This window comes from Cibotium barometz, chromosome 27, assembly GCF_041138505.1.
Source record: "Cibotium barometz isolate CiBa-2024 chromosome 27, ASM4113850v1, whole genome shotgun sequence".
NCBI classification, from domain to species: Eukaryota; Viridiplantae; Streptophyta; class Polypodiopsida; order Cyatheales; family Cibotiaceae; genus Cibotium; species Cibotium barometz.
In genome coordinates, this window is record NC_141072.1 from 32118020 (window position 1) to 32134553 (window position 16534).

The 16534-nt window shown below is 42.0% G+C and overlaps 1 protein-coding gene across 1 annotated transcript; it reads left to right on the forward strand.

Annotated features, from left to right (window-relative positions):
* The first annotated feature begins 7891 nt into the window (after positions 1 to 7891).
* On the forward strand, positions 7892 to 14307 carry LOC147623290 (glycine dehydrogenase (decarboxylating), mitochondrial-like). The gene is made up of 15 exons (XM_086821401.1): positions 7892 to 9768; positions 9870 to 10115; positions 10372 to 10449; positions 10551 to 10651; positions 10746 to 10941; positions 11042 to 11167; positions 11264 to 11449; positions 11569 to 11682; positions 11776 to 11928; positions 12101 to 12292; positions 12787 to 12864; positions 13022 to 13147; positions 13539 to 13637; positions 13729 to 13846; positions 13916 to 14307. The coding sequence occupies exons 1-15, from the start codon at positions 8563 to 8565 to the stop codon at positions 14005 to 14007; spliced, it is 3111 nt and encodes a 1036-aa protein (XP_086677527.1). The 5' UTR covers positions 7892 to 8562; the 3' UTR covers positions 14008 to 14307.
* The last annotated feature ends 2227 nt before the right edge of the window (positions 14308 to 16534 follow it).

Genomic DNA, 16534 nt, shown 5'->3' on the forward strand with positions numbered 1-16534 from the left:
TGTGACAGGGCTGCCAAAGTTTAAAGTTGAAGGTATGCAGAAAATATGTGAAGCATGCCAATTTGGAAAGCAAACAAAGCATATATTTCCATGTGACAGAAATGTGAGCAGAAATGCACTAGATGTTGTGCATTCAAATGTATGGGGTCCTACGAAGACCATGTCTATGGGAGGTTGCAGGTATTATGTGACATTTATTGATGACCACACAAGGAAAGTGTGGGTATACTTCATGAAGGAGAAGAGTGAGGTGTTTACTCATTTTTAGAATTTCAGAGTTATGGTTGAAAAGCAAACAGGTGCACAAGCGGACCATGATGTAGAGATCTTTGATGTAAAGATCTTGCTTAGACAGAAGTTTGAGATGAAGGATCTGGGGGAGCTCAAATATTTCTTGGGCATTGAGGTGATAAGGTCACCACATGGTATTGGATTACTACTGCAGAGACAGTATGGCTTGGACATGTATGGTATGACAGGCTGTAAGCCTATCTCAGTGCCATTGGATCAAAATGGCAAGTTGAGTGCAAATCCAGGAGAGATTTCGGAGGATCCTACTATGTATAGGCGCATAGTAGGAAGCTTGATCTACATGATGATCATCAGGGTAGATTTGAGCTGGTAGATTTGAGCTATGCTGTTGGGTTGGTGAGTCAGTTTATGCAGGTTCCTCGGAAGCCGCATTTGGATGCATTGAGACGTATACTAAGGTATGTGAGGTCTACTTTGCATTGTGGACTATTTTATAAAACTGGGACAGAGATACGTGTACATGGGTACACAGATGCTGATTGGGCTGGTAGTATCTCAGATAGAAGATCTACTAGTGGCTTCATGTTTTCTTTGGGGAGTGCTGTTGTGACTTGGAGCAGCAAGAAGCAGCCTACGGTTGCTCTATCCAGTACAGAGGCCGAGTACAGAGGTGCCGCTATGGCAGCATGTGAGGTAGCTTGGTTGAGAAAGCTACTTGTTGCAGATCTATCAGTGGATAGACAAGTTGTCATTTTTTGTGATAACATTGGCAGTATACAGTTGGCCAGAAACCCAGTTTTTCATGCTCGCACAAAGCATATAGAGGTCCACTACCATTTTGTCAGAGAGAAGGTTTTGGTGGCAGGAGACGTTGACCTTGTTTATGTCAGTACACAGGATCAGGTCGTTGACATCTTCACCAAAGCATTGGGTACAGAGAAGCTTCACAGATTCAGGGCTTTGCTTTGTGTACATGAGATGGAGTTGAGCTTGAGGGGGAGTGTTGAGATATCGAGCTCATCTAGTGAGGCGGTGGACACTAATGACCCGCCTGGGGGATAGGCCCCACACTTACACCACTGGCATGGTTGGTGAGATCATGGGTGATATGCGGCCAGTGGGATGAGAGGCTATGTGACAGCCATTCTAGAGACTGGCATAGTTATAGAGCCAGCTCATTTAGTTGGGTTCACACTATAGAGAACCCTAGTATGTATTTGGTTGAGTATCTTTTCATATTGGTGGGTGTACTCTTATCCCTGTATATTTTGTGTTGAGTGTTGTGTGAAGAAGAAGAATATTTTCAGCCTCTCACCTTGTGTGTTCTCTTTTAGGGTTTTGTGAGTGTGTGTGTGCTTGCAAGAGCTCAAGCTCTCTTCTCCCCTGCATCTTTTCATTTTGACCTCGGTAACAGGTTCTGAGGACAGAACCTACATAAGGTAGGGGGGATGTTTATCCCATTTTGGATTAACAAGTATGCTCCTCCATTTGAGGACATTAATAATAAGTGTCATGCAAAGGCACTATAAAATTTGTACATTATGAGATATTGGCCACCCAAGGCCTTAGTTAAGTAAGTTTTGGGAGCCCAAGTGTGAATAAGGGCCAAATGTATGTAAGGCATTTTCTCATATTGAATAGACACAATCCCACTTTGCGCTATTGAGACCTCTTCTTTGTGTCTTGGGAGAGATTGAGAGAGAGCATTCTAGCACTTGTGCCTCTTCTATGCTTGTATGTTGCATGCTTGTGTTGGAGAGTGAGAGAAAGTGATTGCCTTATGTGATGGTGCGAGCGACTCTACAGTGACAGCGTGGAGGTGGAGCTTGGAGGATTGGAGCTTCTCAAGTGAGCTTGGAGGTCTCAAGGGACTCAAGTTCAAAGCATTGGTAAGTGCCCTACGACAGCTATGTTCTATTGCTCTTCCCTTAGGTGAATGCATTGAGTTCCCTCTTGGAGGTGTGATAGCCCATAACAATTGTTAAATTTATAGAGAGAGAGTGGTTGACGGAAAAAACACCCTCCTCTGAGCTCCATCGAGGAAGCTCACCTCATGAGCTTTCCTCTATTATACATAAATTCATCTTTATTCAAAGAACTAAAAGTTTACAACACCCAAAAAGCATTGAGGTAATCCTTTGGGCATCATGAGTGGCATCAAGAAGCAATTTTTCTCATTTCATTCATATGGAATATATAAGAAGACATTCTTCTCATTGCATTTAAATATATTAGCTTTAAGAAATCATGATCATAATTTTAACATTACATTAATAAGCTTTAGAGTACATTAGTCAATGGATTTTAACTTATATGGAAGGAGCTCTGCATGTGCACTATGTAAATTTTGTTTGAGTAAGTAATGCACTATGTGATGATGGCAAGCTTAGTTTTTACAAGAGATAAAATCAAACTTTATATGGAGGATCATAAAGAGTGTTAAAGCAAACTTTATATGGAGGATCATAAAGCGAGTTAAAGCAAGGCATACAATGAGGATTATAGGAAGGCTTCTAAAAAAAGAGTTAATTTTAGAACTTAAACCCTCAACCCTAGCATCAATGATATAATGTTCAATTTGGATGAAACTTGTTTCAATAAGTTGCTTAGCAATTTACAATAAATATCATGGCCGTTTAACGTAAAGGTTTAGAATTTAAAATTCATGGTTTGTAATTTAAGCTTTAAAATTAAGGGTTTGGACCATTAGACCTAGTTAAAACTGATTCTACCTAAAATTGGGTCTAATTTCAGCCCAAATGGACCTAGCTTGGCCCAATTAGACCTACTAGCTAGTATGTACCTAGTCAACCCAAATTGGACTAGGAGTTTATTGTGTGAGCAAATCACCTTGGTCATGTCTTCAAAAGTGTGAAAGAACAAAACCCTTGCCTTAAGTTGCCCATATAGGTTTCTTTTATTAGCAAACCACCTTGCTCACATATTTGAGACTCCAATATTTGAACCTAAAATATCCCAATTTGCATAAATTAGGCCTAATAATAGTAATATGAAGCCAATTGGGATCAATTGGACCTAAATTGGCTCCATTGAGACTCACAATCATAGTCTAAGTGAAGGTAAAATAGACTCGAATGGGGTCTAATTGAGAGTAAGTTGAACCTAGTATTAATTAGGGCCATTCATACCTAATTAAAGTCTAAATTAAGCCTAGTTGGGGGGAAATTGGGCCTCTTACATTATCCCATGGCTTTGCCCTTTGAGTTTTTATACATGGTGGCAAATTGGCTTTATTGGTTGTCATAGAACAAGTTAAAGTGGGTGGAAGGTGGCCAACAAGTTGGTGTTGGCTTGTTGATAAAATCATGAAAAGAAGTAGAGGATTTTAGGGAGTAGTGAGCACCCTTAGAAATGTACATAAGGAAGGGCCTAAAGCAATGTACCTAAAGGATACAACTATGCTAGCTAACAAGGTGGCCATAATGAGAGGCACACTAATTTTTAATGCTTGTTAAATTTGGATAACATTAGGGCTACTAGTGCTAAGGTAATTAATACTATTCTCAAAAATGGTTCATTCATCTTCCTTTTAACACCACTCAATATTACTTAAGGTCATCACTTTATATTTTCTTTCAAGAGCCCATTGTTATCATAATCTTCCTCCTCACCTTGAAATGTTTAGTTTGATGAAAAAAAGTGTGATCAATGGAGTTACTCCCTAAAGATGAACTAATTCAAGAATTCTTGGGTAGAAATGAATTGTCTAAATCTCTATCCCAAAGACATCACTTTGAAGGGGAGGCCATACAATGTTGAGAGATGATGCTTTAGGTTTAGGGCCTGAAATCCTTGAGGAGTTGGCCGAATCTTGTAAAGATTCTAAATTGTCGCTAATGGAAGGCTATGTAAAGACTAGTCGAGTAGGTGGTGGCAAAATCTTGGCGCTACAAAAAAAACATGTGAAGGCTTCTAGAAGTAGGACCTAGATTCTTATCTTGATGAGGATAATATGGGAGCAAAGCAAAGACGGTGGATCCGTCAAGTCTATAGTAATGGCTTTATATCTGAATACTTCATGAATGTGTGAACACATGTAGAGGTTTTGACACACGTTTCTCTCAAGATAAAGCTCTTGGTGCTTTGGAAAGGATGTTGGAGTGGGTTTTTTTTTGGGAAAGATATTTATATTATTACTTCTGGAAGACTTTAGAGTTCTGAAGAGTCTTTACAAATTGATACAAAAAGAACCTATGACCCCAAGCCTACTCCAACTCATATACATTACAGTTGAGCAGTTTACATAACATTTCCCATTTTTCATTCTCCCATACAAATGAGGATTGACTCCAAGACACATGATATCCTAGCTGCATGCAGGCAATCATCATAACTTCAGTGGTGTGGCCTTTGGGAGGAAGTCTTTCCAAGATATACTTGCTAGTCCAGACCTTGACCCACAGGTATGGTGCCCAAAGGATTCTCAATAAAGGCTACAAATGTGTAGATGGGGTGCTTTTCTTTGAGGTACCATGTTTTGGTCTTTGGCCCACTTGGGTGGCTTGATCTTCACATCATAACCTAAGTAGCCCTGTATACAACCAAATGTTAGGCAATCCTAGTATGTACAAAGGTCTATGATCTGTAGATCAGCTGATCCCATTTTGCTGAGAGTGTATTTCTTGGAACATGTTAGCATCATTAAGTTTGTTAATATGATATATATACCAGCATAGGTGAGTACATTTATACATCAATTTAGTCACATTTATACCACTTTCCCCCACTTTCTGAAACATAATGCTATTCTTGGATATCCATAGTTCCCATATCTAATAATATTAAAAAGAAGGTTAGTAACTTCTTCAGATTCCATTACCCTACCTAAAACCCAATCCCCCCACAGACCCTGCACCCCAAAGACCTTGCTACCCACTTCCCAATTTTAAACCAAGAGCCCTTGATAGTAGGGCAGTCCCAAAAGGCATGCCTTCCATCTGACATGCATCTAGGACAGCAACCTAAGGTGAAATTCCTTTGAAGGAGTTTGGACCCAATGGGAAGAGCTACCAAGCAAACTCTCCATAAGAAAACCTAAAACTTCAAGTGCATGTTTGACTCCCAAATGAGCTTCCACCTCTTCCTCCAAGTTCTTGCTTTCCAATTTACTTTCCACGCTTTATTGCAATATTTAGTATTTAGTTCACTCTTCTTAACTCTAAATACATGGCCTTGGCTGACCCTTTATCCAATTTCACACCATTAAACCACATCCAATCTTTGAGCCAACAAGATTCATCAAAGGCAGTAGAGACCCACACTTTCTAAATTTCTACCATCATCTGTCCAACCAGGTGTCTTTCTCTAGATAGTAAGCCAAATTCTATGACTGATCCAACTCTTTCCATCCTACCCGAGTCCCAACAATCAGCAAGTCTTCTGAGACCTTTGTTATTCAGTTTCTTTGTTAGAGTAACATCTAACAGAGCCAAAGGAGGATTGAAGTTGTGGGACCACCAAATCCCTAGACTAAGAAAAGAATTACTAGTAGCTCTAGGGCAGTCATCCCAATAGGACAGATTCAACACTTCTTTCCACATACCACTTAAGAAGCTACAAAAGAGGGAGTTTGAGATCTTAAGGGGGGCAAAAGAGAAAAGCTTGTTTCTCCAATCGAGTCCCATCCATGTACCTTTTTGAAGGACAGAGGAGTCTTCTACCACATCCTTGCACATTCTAGACCATATTTCCTCCTGAAGTAGACATTTGGGAAGAAGGAGAGCAATTCTAGCAAGAGAGAGCATGTGTGGAAAGATGCAAAATCCCCAAGCCTCTATCCATTTTTGGCAAGCTTACTTTGTCCTAGGCTAGCCAGACAGCCACTCTTTTGTTTTATGGTGCTATTCCTCCAAAGGAAGTCCCTAATAGGACTTATGATCCTATTCCATTGAGCTTTGCCAAAATTAATGACTAGGGACAGAAACATGATGTAGGCATTCAAAACTATGTTACATATAGTTCGTCTATCATGAAATGGGACCCTTACTCCTTCCCACTTTTTAGTTTCTAAAGAAATCTTTCTATGGCCCACTCCGATAGCTGTTTATTGGTGACCTCCACTCCAAAGGGGATCCTCAAATGCTTGATAATTCGGCCTCTCCTAACCACCTCACAATTCCATCTCTCTAGATCAAAGTCATTGTCTTCTGAATGTTGCACTTGGAACCAAAAGCATCAGCAAATTCCAGGATTATGGACAAGGCTTGTCTCACATTATCACTGCCAGTCCTTAAAAATAGCAAGGAGTCATCAGCAAAGCACTTGATTATCAATTGCTCCCCACTCTTCAACTTCAGGCCCACTATCCTTGCTTTTTCACTAGCCTCTTCCAGGGCCATAATCAGAGGATGAGAAGTAATTGCAAAGAGTAAAGGGGAAAGTGGGCATCCTTGTCTTACTGACCTTTTGATTTCAAAGCCCCTAGCCTGCCATTTAAGAAAGAGAAGGCTGGAGAATCCTCCAAGAGAAAGAGTGAAAGATACAAGAGGCTATCGTGCGGCCAAATCCCAGTTTTTCCATGACCCTTGCCACAAAAGACCATTGAATCCTGTCCTAAGCTTTTTCTAGGTCTAGCTAGAGCATAATACAGATTTGGTTGGTTGTTTTAGCTATATCTCTTCCAATCATAGTAGCTAGGATATTCTCATAAATGGATTTGCCTTTTATGAATCCATGTTGTTTCCTAGAGATCATCTTCTGAAGGATTGCTAGGTCATAGTCTGTTTGCTAACCTCTTCGCGTCTTAGGGCTCCTCTTCTGCTTCACGGGACTGCTTCATGGCTTCACAATCTTCAGGATCCCAGTTGTCCCAACTACGGACCTCCTACGCCCCAGACTCGCCATCTCCTTGCATCCACTCTTCTCCTATAGATAAGGTGATTAGCTTTGCATGTACAACGTGCGTCGCCCACACCACCCACCCACTCGCGCTGACCATTCACCGGTGTTTTTTATGAGTCTTGACTTCTATTGTTTAATTTTCTTAAGCGTTCCTCCTCGATGCTGGAGTGGGTCTTCTAACGGGGCCTTGTGAACTGCGCTCTCCTTAACATATTCCATCATTTGACCCACCACACCAACTTTCTCAATTGAGCACCCTCTTTCATGACATGAATGGACATGCATTATGTTGGGTACCATACATACCGTTGATTTTGAGTAGGAATGATAACATTGTAATCATTTTAATACAAATTTGACTCTACAAATTTTATTTTCAAATTTTCTAAATCAATGTAACTTTTCACGTTTAGAAACTACATTTTTTGGGAAGAAAATGGACCCATTATAAAGGCTAACAAAGGATAAGAAAATGTATGTCTTTGTATGTTCAAATCTTAAGTGACACGGTGAAATTGGGATGTAGAGTTGAACACTTTGACCACTCATGCAATGCACAACCCATGGCCTATCATTGCATAACCCATGGCCTATTAAACTGGTATATTTGAATGGAGACTTTTGACATACTATGGATCTTACCTCGAGAATAAGAGAAAGTGATGCACTTTTTTGATGAATTCCTAGCACATGCTCAAATGAGGGGAAAAAAACTTTTCAAGGGTACCAAACAATTATGTTTTGTTCATAAAAGAGTGCCCACGCTTGCTACACTCTCCTAAACATATGGGTATCTTCCGAGTAACAATGCTTGGCAAGAAGAAGGCGGGTGGGCTCATTTGGTCTGCTTTCTGCTTTCCGAAAGGATAAGCAATCCCTATCTCTCTCATGGTTTGCTGTTTGAAGTTGAGCCTCCCACCTTCCCACCAAATCTCACCTTCAGAATTTGCACACGAGGCGTTGCCACTTGGATGAAGCTTTTGGGATAAGGAGAAAATGGTCCAGAATTGTTCGTGAAGAAAGATGAGGGGGGAAGGTGGGCGCCCACAAAGCCACCCACCACACAAACAAAAGGCACACTCTACCCTCCATCTCACCCCCACCACCAGGAAAGCCCATCAACTCTCCGACTCCAGGGAGTGGTAGAAGAACCAAGTGGGCTTGGGTGGAGAAGTCATAAGCACACGATTTGTGCTGTGTACATAAGCAAGCATAGCTTCTGAAGCCCATACACCCCAGGGCTTCTGAGGCGCCTCTCTCCCAGATCCCTCCTCCCCCCATTTGGGTTGTTGCTGGGTCTTGTTCACCACAAGGCGCAAGCAGCTGATCCGTGGGGAGAGTGTAAAATTCTAGGTCAGCAGCTTGTCACATTAGGGTAGGGGTTTGGTTCCCCGAAATAGATTTTGCGTCTCTTCATTCAGCTTGTTTTCTCTGCGCCCCTCGCCCATCATGTCTGCGATCATAGGTTCTCGCCTTCGCCGAGTAGCAGCGCTACAGCATCTGCGCAAGCAATTTGGGCGCCCACTACCTCATTCTGCCTCAGCAGTAAGTGCTGTCTCCGTTTCTCACAAGAGCGGCCCGGTTTCCCGGCCTCCTACATGGCTGCCCAGCTTCTTCTCCATCCCGGGGGCTGCACGCAGCATCTCCGTCGAAGCTCTGAAGCCCAGCGACACGTTCCCACGGCGCCACAACAGTGCAACACCAGAAGAGCAAGGTAAGATGTCTAATATCTGTGGGTTCGAGTCCTTAGATGCCCTAATAGATGCCACAGTGCCCAAGAGCATCTTGAGACCAGAAATGAAGCTGCCCAAGTTCAACAATGGCCTCACAGAAGCTCAAATGCTGGATCACATGAAAACCCTTGCTTCCAAGAACAAGGTCTTCAAGTCATACATTGGCATGGGGTACTACAACACGTATGTCCCCCCAGTCATCCTCCGGAACATTCTTGAGAATCCTGGATGGTACACCCAATACACCCCTTACCAAGCAGAGATCGCCCAAGGTAGGCTTGAATCCCTGCTGAATTTCCAGACCATGATCACAGATCTCACTGCCATGCCCATGTCCAATGCATCCCTCCTCGATGAAGGCACTGCTGCAGCAGAAGCCATGGCCATGTGCAGCAGTGTCTCCCGGGGTAAGAAGACAACTTTCCTCATTGCTGACCATTGCCACCCTCAAACCATTGATGTCTGCAAAACCCGTGCTGCTGGCTTTGATCTAACTGTGAAGGTAGTCAGCTTGAAAGACTTTGACTACAGCAACAAAGATGTGTGTGGTATTCTTGTACAATATCCAACCACAGATGGTGAGATACTTGACCTGTCAGAGGTTGTCAAAACTGCCCACACAAATGGTGCGAAGGTGGTGGTTTCTACAGATCTGCTAGCTCTAACGATGCTACGCCCGCCTGGAGAGTTTGGGGCTGACATGGTGGTGGGTTCTGCACAGCGATTTGGTGTACCCATGGGCTATGGTGGTCCCCATGCAGCTTTCCTGGCTACCTCTCAAGAGTATAAAAGATCCATGCCTGGAAGGATTATTGGTGTGAGTGTGGATGCTAGTGGGAAACCAGCATTGCGAATGGCTATGCAGACCCGTGAGCAGCATATCAGGAGGGAAAAAGCAACCAGCAACATATGTACTGCTCAGGTTATGAACTTGCCATATTGTTGTTAGTAGGCTTCTTTATGTGTCGTTAGCTCCAGCTTTAGAAGTTTTACTAATTTTCCTGAAGAGTCTCAAAAACACAGGCACTGCTAGCGAACATGGCTGCTATGTATGCTGTCTATCATGGGCCAGAGGGATTGAAACAGATTGCAGAGCGAGTACATGGCTTGGCAAGCACCTTTGCTACAGGAATCCAGAAACTTGATCATGTGAAGGTAGATAAGAAGCCATTTTTTGACACTGTGAAGGTTGGAGTGCCTGACGCAAGTGCCATCTCTCAAGCTGCTGTCAAGAAAGGTGTCAACTTACGAGTTTTGGATGAAAAGACAGTAAGTTTGGTTGCAATAGCTGCTCATTCCATGGGTTAAACTTTTTGGACAAGGTTCAATTTCTGGTCCTAACATTCTTTATGCTAGTTGCTCATTAAGGGCCCGTCCATGATGGCAAATACATTATGAGTGTGAGTACTGAATGTGCATTCTTTGGCTGTCCAAGCCCCTGCCTCCATGACCCAGGAGGTTGGGCTATGTGTATCCAACTTTTTATTTCACATTGTTTACAGCTGGGAGTTTGTAATGTAAACAGATAACAGTTGCCATGGATGAAACTACAACGCTTGAGGATGTAGATGAGCTTTTCCATATCTTTGCTAATGGCAAGCCCGTGAGTATATGTCATCTTGTTGGTTGTAAAATCTAATTATGAGTTTATAAGGTGCTGCAAGAGGTTACTGATGAATGCAATTACTTTTCTTCTGAGTTCAGGTGAACTTCTCTGCCCAGGCCCTTGCCCCTGAGGTAGATGTGGCCCTTTCGGCAGCTGTGCAGCGCAGCAGTGTGTACTTGACGCATCCAGTTTTCAGCATGTAAGTGCTTTGAGAGCATTTTTGACTGTGGGAGAGCAATGTCAAAATCAATCAGTTCTGAAGTCTTTTGTTCATAATTGTTGTTTATTGGCAGGTATCATTCTGAGCATGAGATGTTAAGGTACCTACATAGAATCCAAGCAAAGGATTTGTCCCTGTGCCACAGCATGATTCCTCTTGGATCTTGCACTATGAAGCTCAATTCTACAGTAGAAATGATGCCTGTTTCATGGCCGGAGTTTGCCAACCTTCACCCTTTTGCACCCCTGGATCAGACTGCGGGTTTTCAGGTTTTGTACAGTCTCTTTTAGAGGATGTTTTACGTACTTCCCTTTTCTCGTATGTTCTTGGTGTCCACACTGGTATTGATCAATTTAAGTGTATTTGCAGGAAATGTTTCAAGATTTGGGGGAGCTTCTAGCTGAAATTACGGGCTTTGACTCTGTATCTTTGCAACCTAACGCTGGTGCTGCTGGAGAGTATGCAGGTCTTATGGTTATCCGCGCATACCATCATGTAAGCAACCTATATACCCTTGTGCTCACGTGGCACAAGAAGCATCCATGGATAGGTAAATGATAATGTCTGAGAGCTTCATCAACTTTGATGCAGGCGAGGGGTGACTATCACAGAAATGTCTGCATCATCCCAGTCTCAGCTCATGGGACAAACCCGGCAAGTGCGGCCATGTGTGGAATGAAAATTGTGGCAGTGGGTACAGATGATAAAGGTAACGTGAATATTGAGGAGCTTAGGAAAGCTGCCGAGGCTCATAAAGACAAGCTTTCTGCTCTCATGGTAAGCTAGAAAATCGGTGTGAAAGTGCATTTATGTCCTTCACACTTTCCCGTGGGGGTGGCCTGTGCCAAGGGAGGAGGTTGTGTCGAGCCTCATTGTATTTTGTAAATTTTATGTAGGTTACATACCCATCAACACATGGTGTCTATGAGGATGGAATTGACGAGATTTGTGACATTATTCACAAAAATGGTGGGCAAGTGTACATGGACGGTGCAAATATGAATGCCCAGGTAGGGAAAACAAAGTGTGTTTATCTTTTTTGCTTGAACATCTGTTTTATAGTGTGTATCTGGCTGACCTGCTGTTGTCAATCCATTCATCAGGTTGGTTTAACAAGCCCAGGACACATTGGAGCAGATGTTTGTCACTTAAATTTGCACAAGACTTTTTGCATCCCCCATGGAGGTGGTGGTCCAGGCATGGGGCCTATTGGTGTAAAAAAACATCTTGCACCCTTTTTACCATCCCATCCGGTGGTAAGCATCTGTTAGACTTCTGTGTTTTTGATGCCTTTGGGTCTCCTTTGAAGACAATGCTAGTAGGTTTGGCTTTCAATCTGCATCTGATTCAAAATGGGCATACTAGTGGTATATATTATTACGGTAAGGGTCTTAGTAAGAACATATCATTTTGGTTTAATTTTCTCAGGTATCAACTGGGGGAATCCCTCAACCTAAGGAGAAGCTTTCACCTATGGGCACCATCTCTGCAGCACCGTGGGGGTCAGCTTTGATCTTACCCATTTCTTACTCCTACATTGCGATGATGGGTTCCACGGGGCTGATCGACGCATCAAAGTTGGCAATCCTTAATGCTAACTACATGGCGAAGCGCCTAGAGGTAACATTCTAATGTTTTAATTCATTTTGACCGTTGTTTGCTCCTTGCCTTCTTTGGCCTGCCCTTTGGTACGCTGTGTGTGCACTCAGTTTTGGATGATTGGTCAAATGTAATATTGAATTCTCAATTATCACTTTTTATGTGCAAGACAAGTGCTATTTTTTTCCCAGGGTAATGCTCATACATAAGTGATTATTAATGTTGATGATGTCTCTCCAGAAATGGGCCTCTGTTCCTCCTTTATTCTTCCTATTCCCTTCTTTTTTCTCCCTCTCATGCGTATACTTCCTCTTGCTTTAATGTTCCTTCTCTCTCTCTCTCTCTCTCTCTCTCTCTCTCTATATATATATATATATATATATATATATAGAGAGAGAGAGAGAGAGAGAGAGAGAGAGAGAGAGAGAGAGAGAGTACATGTATGTATGTATGCGTGTGTGTACATGCAGAGGGCAGGGTCATGAAATATTTAATTGTTCTCTTTTTGGGGGCAGAGTTACTACCCAGTTCTATTTCGGGGAAAGAACGGCACATGCGCCCATGAGTTCATTATTGATTTGAGACCGTTTAAGGTATGTTATATCTAGACACGAAGAGTACAGTCTCTTCTTGTGTTTAGATCTATGCCACAAAAGAATGAGGTAGAATTTCCATGACATACAGTTGTGCCTTTTTGGTCATGGGATGCATCATTGGCTACTTAATGGTCTCTGCTTGTTTTTTCTGCAGGTGAGTGCAGGTTTAGAGGCAGAGGACATTGCTAAACGCCTGATTGATTATGGCTATCATGCGCCCACCATGTCATGGCCGGTGCCTGGAACTCTAATGATTGAGCCAACTGAAAGTGAGAGCAAGGTACGTCTTCCCGACATCATTTGCGTGGTGCCTTGTGGTATAGTAGGCATGGAATTGGATTTCTGTTTCTGGCTTTTGTGGAAATGCCAAAGCATGTGCTAATGTGATTTTGATACTGTGTAAGGCAGCAGTATCAGTTGGGTTATAGTGGATTAACGTCAACTGCATTGCTACCTAGATAAGGCTAGGGGGTTCTCGTCTTAAGCGCTAGATAAGGCTATCACATTCCGAGGGGCTGCTTCCCTTTTTTTTTCCGGAAAAAAGAATTAGTTAAAAATCAAACAGCCAAAGGCTTCATGTACATGCACATCAGAGTCCTGAAAAGACCGGGGTCTGAGGGGCTGCTTCTTATGTTATGATAAAATTGTTTTCCTCCGTTGTGTGTGTACAGGCTGAACTTGATCGGTTTTGTAATGCGATGATCTCAATCCGGCAAGAAATCCAGGCTATTGAGAGTGGGGCTTCTAGCCCGCATGACAATGTGCTGAAGGTGAGCTCGTGGTTAAGGTGCGATGTGCCGATGGGTTTGCATTGGGCTGGACACAGTCAGTTAAGGGTGATTCTTTTCTCAATTATTTCAGGGTGCACCTCATCCTGCAGCGGTTGTGCTGGCTGAAAACTGGACGAGGTCATACTCAAGGGAGGTTGCAGCTTTCCCTGCATCTTGGGTTCGTGCTTCCAAGTTCTGGCCGTCAACAGGTAATCTTGCCCCCATGAACACTGTTAGGTAGGGTATATAACCCTTCTAACTCTCTATATGTTTTTTAGGACGAGTGGACAACGTTTACGGAGATCGCCACCTGGTGTGCACATTGCCTCCGGCAGAGCCCGAGTTTGAAGAACAGGCTGCTGCTGCGTGAACTGGGGTGTAGATACCACCACCAATAGAATCAAGTAGCCAAAAATGAAGTATAATCTTTTGATCTAGCCTTGCCTTTGCACTGTACAGGCCTAACATCCTCCTAATCACAATTGCGTATGCACGTCGGTTGTATCCGAATCATCACTTGCATGATGCAAGCTGTAAAGTACGCTGCTATCCCTATTTCATACTGTAAATTGCTGCCATTCATTTCCAAGGTACTACTTTGAACTGTAATTCCCAAGTCCATGAAATGTATATTCTTTATGAGCTGTTGAAGAACCTTTGCTTTGCTGTATCTTCTGTTAAAAAGTTGAAGAAGGAGAGCTTGGATATCCCTCAATGCCCTCCATGGCTGCATGTCGAAGGGGTTTTTGTCCCTTTCCTCTCCATTTTTTTTTTTCAAGTCTCAACATTCTCCTTGAGCGGAGTGGGGATTTGGTGCATGTGAAGAGGAACCTCGTGGGTATGGAATTGTTTGGTTCTAAGGGAAGGGCATTGTAGCCCTAGGGTCGTTTATAGACCGATCTCACACCTTAACCACCACTGGGACGGAAGTGGGTTAAACAGTGGAGATCCAGAGTAAGATCTCTCCTTTTCATCGGTGGGGGTTACGTTTTAAAGCGATAAAGAAAGGAGTGTCCCAACCATGTGTTGGGATGAGACCCCTAATGCCAGAGCTGCAACCCACTTTGACTTGAGCATTGTGGACCATGACCTGACCATGGTGAATATTCCAGCTACAGCAGTTCTAAGCTCCCCAGTGATGCATACTTAGTGTAAAAAGTGCCAGCATCTCATGGAATCCATGCTTTCACAGGGGAACCTCTCTTGCTTGGCTCCATGGAGTAGTGAAATGGTTATATTCTTTCTTGCCTCCATGTGTGACTGAGATGGTAAGGTTGGCTGAGTCTGCAATATCTAAAGGAGAACAAGTTGGAGATGAAAGGCTGAATGTGGGCAGCAAAATGATGAATCATCTTCACTTCCAGCCCCCTATGATTGCCCCCCTCCCTCACATCGAATTACGCAAAGAAAGCCTATTAAAAGCTTAGAAGAAGGTTTCTCCTCCTCGAGAAAGGTTGCAGTATGGGACTCTCAACCAAAAAGCTGGTTGATAGTCCCATATATAAATATATATATTCGGGCAGGCCCTCTAATTAATTAATTAGCCCCCAACATGAGTAATTAATTAATGCATCACTTAGATTTAAACCTTAGTATTTTCTAAGCGGGCACATGAAAGTCTACCTGAAAAGTGACCAAAATTTGAGTATTTACTAATCTGGCACATTAAAGTCTACCTAAAAAGTGACCAAAAATTCAATACCTAAAAGTGACCAAAAATTTCAAAAATCAAAAGCCCAATGCTAGCAAATTTCAACAATCAAAGCCCAAAGTCAGCAAATTTCAATAATGAATTGACAAATTCATTATATTCTAGTGCTTGGCTTTTACGGTTTGCCTTGTTATGGAAAATGGAATGTCAAAACATCTATTATCTTAAGGAAGAGATTCACAAAGTTGCTACGTGGCAAGAATTTGGAGGTTCTGGAAGGGGAGGAGGAGGTTTGGGTAGAATTTGATTTTGAAAGCCTCGGAAGATGTGCTAAGTACAAGTTCCCAACTAGTGCTAAGAGTGACAAGCGTATGATGACGTGTGTAATTGAATTGTATACGGCATCGTGCTCAACATTTTTTTTGAAATTGAAATGTGATGATATTGTGCTTATTAAAATCTTGACCTACTGTGCTTAAATTTCGTTGGTGCATATTAATGTAATTACAAATGCCATTATGCTTTGTGATGCTTTGCTTTATACTAATTATGCTTTGTAATCACAAATGCATATAAGTATGGGTTGTCACTAGGTCAACTAGCTTGTCAGATTAGAGTGTCAAAGGGAGCATATGGAAATTTTTATCATTCATTGGGAGTATGTTTGTCCTTGACGGCATAAAATCTAGACAAGCAAAGAGATTAAAAAAATAATTCTTTGATTTATACATTTTATTGGTGTATATATGTTTGTGCACTATGCTTGATGTCTATATTGTCTTACTTTAGCTTTGATCTAAGTTTTTAACTTGTGTAATTTAGTGTCTTGGATTTTAGAGTAACATGAAAAAGTTTTATATGGCCTACGAAGTACGTTTTAGAAATTAGAGCTTTATTTTCATGGTTGTGGTTTGTGCACTGAAAGGTTTTGGATTTTAGTGTGGTACAAATGATTTTTTCCTTGCAGAGTAGTGTACTATTATATTTAGTGTGATGCTATATATATGTTTACAAATATTAATATAAACATCTATGTATATATATGTTTTTATATATGAATATAAATAACCACATTTATATGTGGGTGGAGAGTTAGCACACTTCCTTTCCCAAAAATTTCAAGACCAAAGAATGTGCCCTTCCTTGGGAGTGTATATGTTGTTAATTATATAGATTCAAAATAGTGAATTATATGCTATATGTTTCTTTTTGCTTGAGTACGCTTTTGAATATAGAGAAATATGTT

Coding starts and splice junctions, on each gene's coding strand:
- LOC147623290 (XM_086821401.1), top strand. CDS start 8,563: ATGTCTGCGATCATAGGTTCTCGCCTTCGCCGAGTAGCAGCGCTACAG. Junction 10,450..10,550: donor TCTTTGCTAATGGCAAGCCC/GTGAGTATATGT, acceptor TTCTGAGTTCAG/GTGAACTTCTCTGCCCAGGC. Junction 11,450..11,568: donor ACAAGCTTTCTGCTCTCATG/GTAAGCTAGAAA, acceptor AATTTTATGTAG/GTTACATACCCATCAACACA.